The sequence below is a fragment of the Lygodium microphyllum genome, chromosome 6 (assembly GCF_053477565.2).
Source record: "Lygodium microphyllum isolate KBCC chromosome 6, Lygodium_microphyllum_v1.1.10, whole genome shotgun sequence".
NCBI classification, from domain to species: domain Eukaryota; kingdom Viridiplantae; phylum Streptophyta; class Polypodiopsida; order Schizaeales; family Lygodiaceae; genus Lygodium; species Lygodium microphyllum.
In genome coordinates this window covers 147,497,303-147,502,257 of record NC_141140.1, presented here as the reverse complement: position 1 = coordinate 147,502,257, position 4,955 = coordinate 147,497,303, and the positions used below count along the sequence as shown (strand labels likewise).

General features: G+C 37.5%; 1 protein-coding gene across 1 annotated transcript; it reads left to right on the top strand.

Annotated features, from left to right (window-relative positions):
* The first annotated feature begins 697 nt into the window (after positions 1-697).
* On the top strand, positions 698-1,126 carry LOC148035272 (uncharacterized). Its single transcript, XM_087680795.1, has one exon. It carries the CDS (start codon positions 698-700, stop codon positions 1,124-1,126), a length of 429 nt encoding a protein of 142 aa, XP_087536921.1.
* Positions 1,127-4,955: the final 3,829 nt, after the last annotated feature.

Sequence of the window (4,955 nt, the reverse complement as noted above, 5' to 3'; positions counted from 1 at the left end):
GGAATGTCAACAAAATAAAGATTCATCTTTATTACCAGTCGGTCTCCTTCAGCCCTTGCCTATCCCACATGGAAAATGGACCAACATTTCAATGGACTTCATTATGGGCCTCCCTATCACAAGGCACGGTTGGAATAGCATTTTTGTTGTGGTGGACAGACTTACCAAATCATCCCACTTTATTCCAACCAAGACACAATTTTCAACAAAGCAAGTAGCCGACCAATTCATGGAAGGAGTGTTCAAGCTACATGGTATGCCCTTGAGGATAGTGTTGGATAAAGACACTAGATTTGTAGGAAACTTTTGAAAGGGTTTGTTAACTTCCATGGGCACTACTCTTGCCCCAAGTACCGCTTACCACCCTCAAACCGATGGTCAACCGAAAGGGTTAATCAATGGGTGGAAGTATACTTAAGGCATTATTGTCATGACATGCAATCATCTTGGGATAATTGGCTGCACCTTTTTGAATTTTGCTACAACAACACATATCATATGAGCATTGGGATGGCTCCCTTTTGAAGCACTTTATAGATACAAGGTTCAAATTCCTTCATCCATGTTTCATGAAGTTGTGAATCCACAAGCAAAGGATGAGTTATAAAGAATGGAGATACTTATGAAGCAATGTAAATAAAACATACGAAAGACACAAGATGTCATGAAGTCCTATGCTGATGATAGATGGAGACACATGGAGTTTGATATTGGAGATTGGGTCTTCTTGAAGGTGCCCAAGACTCATTATGCATCCCTTAAGGTTGGAAATAACAAGTTGTCTCACAAATTTTATGGCCCATATTTGGTGTTGGAAAAGATTGGAGAGCTTGCATATAAGCTCCAATTGCCTTCAACTACTCGCATACATGTTGTTTTTCATGTATCACATTTGAAGAAGTATATTGGGCAAGATGTACAAGTTATTGAAGAGCTTCCACCACTTGATGAAGATGGGCTGATTGTCTATGAACTTGAGAAGATTATTGGGAAGTGTGAAAAGGTTCTTAGGAACCAAAATCTCACTGAATTTTTTATCAAATGGAAGGGGCTTCCTGTGAAAGAGTCCACTTGGCAACCCTCTTCTTATTTGGATGCTTTTCCATGGCTTTTGCAAGATAAATGATGATAGTCTGTGCAGGGACAACTTGTTGTTTTAAAATACTGTTATTAATTAAATTGCCTTAATGACATCAAAAAGTGGTCTTGATGATATGGCATGATGCCTCAGGTTGTGTATTTTGTCTCTACACCTCAAACATTGAATTTGGACACTCCAGTCAATTCTACTAATCCAGCCCCATTTGGATAGCAAGCAGTCAATTCACTATTTTAGGTTCATTGTGATGTTTCTTCACACAAAGTGCCTCCACATGCTTATGGATCTTCATTGACATAGTTTGCTTCATTAACAACTTGCCTATTATCTCATTATCTTCAATTTTGAGGTCAAAACATCTCTACAAGGGGATGATTTGTAATGAAGCAAATTATCAACATGAGAGTTGAAGCCTACTCCAAGTATAAACCTTGTAGATACTTGAGCCAAGAGAAAAGAGGGCTTTAGGGATTAGTATAAAAGGCAAGAAGTGCTAATGTAGCATCATTCTTTGGCACTATCACAATTTTTTCCCTTCTTGTCTTTCATCTTCTTGTACTTGGTTTGCAGCTCATGTCTACATTGTGATACGGTAATAGAAGATGTTCCATGGCATGGCCATGCTTGTATCTCAATTTGGTATATTAATTGTTATGTGTAGCTTGGAATATTTTGATTTCCCGTTCATTTCCATTGTTAGATTAGTCTTTCTTTACAAGAAGTACCAAGAGTCTAAAGGGGATCAAATTGGAGTATTTGACTTCAGGGTTTTTAAGGAAGGAAAGCTCCAAAAGACTCTCAATATTTGTATAGACCAACAAGTAAAAATATTTCCAAGAAATAGAAGGAACAATACGATGAGAATACCCTCTAGAAGGCTTGTCAGCTTCAAGAAGGAAAAATCCGAGTTGAGCATTTGGAATTCCAACAACGAAAAACTTGGAAGTTTTAACCAAAAATGGTAGTATGCAATCTTAGAAATTGATGACATTGCAAGGCTAGCATTTTTCTATGCTAAAAGATATGAAAGAGTAAATGAACTTCATTGCCCCTACCCTAGGTGGCATACACAATGTGATTATGATTCACAACACCATGATGGGTACAACTTTCCAAAGACCCCCACCAATGCCAATGCCACTAAGCATGAAAAGTTGTACTTGTTTGAACCCTTAGATCTTCAATCCTCATTCTATAGGTTTCTCAACAACTTCACTAACTACCCTGACCTTGCCTTCATCACCACCTGTAATTTCCTTCACCTCCTAGTCAAGCTAGTGGAACAAACCCCAAGCCCCCTTAGGAAGATAGACAACCCCCACTATTCTACAACATCAACATTGATATACATAGAGTGGTCATGATCCACCTACACTAGTATGTTGCACTCTTTTCATCCTACTGCATCAGACTATTGTGAGACGGTGGATTATTTGTTTGTTGTTTGTACTCACCCCTTCTACCTCGAATCCTCCATCGAGATAGAAAATGTAATAAAGGATTGCATGTTGTCTCAATGGTATCTTATAACCACTCCTAAAGCAATGAAGATTTATTTATATTTAAAAAAAGAGAGAAAAGAAAAACTTCAATTTAGATAGATGCGTAGCATGAACACTACACCTAGGGATCTTAAAGTTAGGTGTGTTTAGTGACCTTAATCATCTTAGCTCTAGTTCTAATCCCTTATCCCTTCGCCCCCATAAAACAATCTTGAGGCACATCAAGGGTAGGGCATCTTGAGCTTGCTCTAATGATTTGTCACCTTGATATTTCATGCACAATAAAACCATATGGGTCCTCAAGTCTGGGACAATGTGTTAAGCCTGATTGGAACTCGACCCATCTCCTAGTCACATATTCACACGTGTAAGCACTGTACCATAAGGTAGATAGACCTAAGGGAGAGCATGTTGATTACATGATGTTGATGATCCATGGTTGCTAAATAATTCATTGAAGACCCAACAACATCAATGGCCAATCATCTTGCGCAACAACACTACATCCATAAACCTTTTTCTACATCCTAGAGAACCATTACCAAAGATGTAATGACAATCTGAACACCCCTCAACAATAACTACCAATTCCTAGAAGAACCACCTTACACGACTGTCCCTCAACAAGATATTCTACACTACTGCATGCCATGGGACTGGCACACATCTAGGAGGGGGTATTGTTAACCCTCTCAACAATAAAGCAAGCACAAAGCAATGTAAAGTAGAGGACTAGGTGTTAGCCTAAGATTTAGACAACATACTTAGTTATGAGATTAGCATTATGTATTTGCCTTGGTCTCCTACCTTAGTCCTCTATGGTTCATTTAGTCTTGCTGTGTAAATGAACTTTAAATGTCATATGATTAGTAGTTGATATGGTTATAGCAGATGTGGCCTAGAAAGGGCAATGCTCTCTTTGTTGTTGATGATCATGATGTATGACATGATGGGTTTCTATTATGAAAATCAAGAATTTACAGTTTGCACATTGTTTCTATGTCTATTTCTTGCGGTGTTCTCTATGCATTGTCTCTCTAATATTGTCATGAATGGTTAGTCTCTTTCTCATGTTCTACTATGTTATTCTTGCTTTTTGTGCTTATTCTTTTTACATTAATGCAATTTTCTACAATACCTATAGCAACAATGAAATCCTATTATGTATTTTGTATAGACCAAGGGATGTAACACTTTAGCAATCTTGCCTATGATAGCATGTACCTCTACTTCAAAATTTAGACAAAAGCAACCCTATTTGATGGAAGAAATGTGAGCTTTTTGCAAACCATATAGCAATGATAGGATGGTGTAGTTCAAGGGGTTAATCTTGTCTTTCTACTTATATGTTAGAGAATTATCCTTGTTAAATGCTATTTTGACAAGAAGAAAGTTCAAAGAATTGAAGGAATTATGGGCAAGATATTAATAGCAAGAGTCATTAAGGAACGACAAAGGAGTAGGAGAATCTACAACCTTGGATGAGGAAAGTTATACAACCTGTACAAAGGACTACCAAGATGTTTATACCTTTAGAGGAGTGCCCTTAGTGTATCATTCTCTTGCCTAGTTCTATGGAATAAGATGAGCCAATTCCCCTTACCCAAAGTCAAACTATTCCTTCTCATCAAGTGGTTGAGAGATTGTGGCATTTAGTACTAGGTAGCACAATCTTGTTGTAGACTTTTGTAGTGGCATCAAAGAAATCTCTGACTTTCAATCCCTTACCTTATTTGAGAAGTCCAAGGATGTAACCCATGATGAATCCAAATCAATCATTATCCTTAAGGCCAAGGCTTCAAAGTTTCCTAAGAAGAAGAATAAAGATTCGGATTTCCATGTGCACCTAGTTCGAGGCAAGATGTCAAAAAGAAAGTCAACCGGGAGTCTTCAAACTCTCAAATTGAAAACTTTAATATAGATCATTGTAGTTATGATAAGGACTTTGATAGTGAGTCCAGTGATTCAAATGGTGAAAGAGGAAAACAAAGGCAAATAAGACATAAAAGAAGTCCAAGAGGACATAGAGTTCTCTAGGGATTGGAGAAAAAGTAAAGACAAAGAGGGGAAGGCAACATTGAAGAAGAGGCTAGAAAAGAAGATCGAGTAGTTGATGGATATAGGGGTAATGAATGCTCAACTTGATCCACTTAAATTCCATGGAGTAGCTCATAAGACATTTGATCCATACCTTACGACATTATTAGGGTGTTTATTGATGATTTTTCTGTCTTTGGAAAGAAAGTAGAGCATTTGCAACATCTTAGGTTATGTTTTGAAATATGTAGGTATTTTGGGATGTTCTTGAATCCCTTCAAATTAGTATTTTCTCTTAAAGTGGGGAGTGTTTCTTG

Excerpts from the sequence above, each read along its gene's own strand:
- LOC148035272 (XM_087680795.1), top strand. The coding sequence starts at position 698 with ATGGAGTTTGATATTGGAGATTGGGTCTTCTTGAAGGTGCCCAAGACT.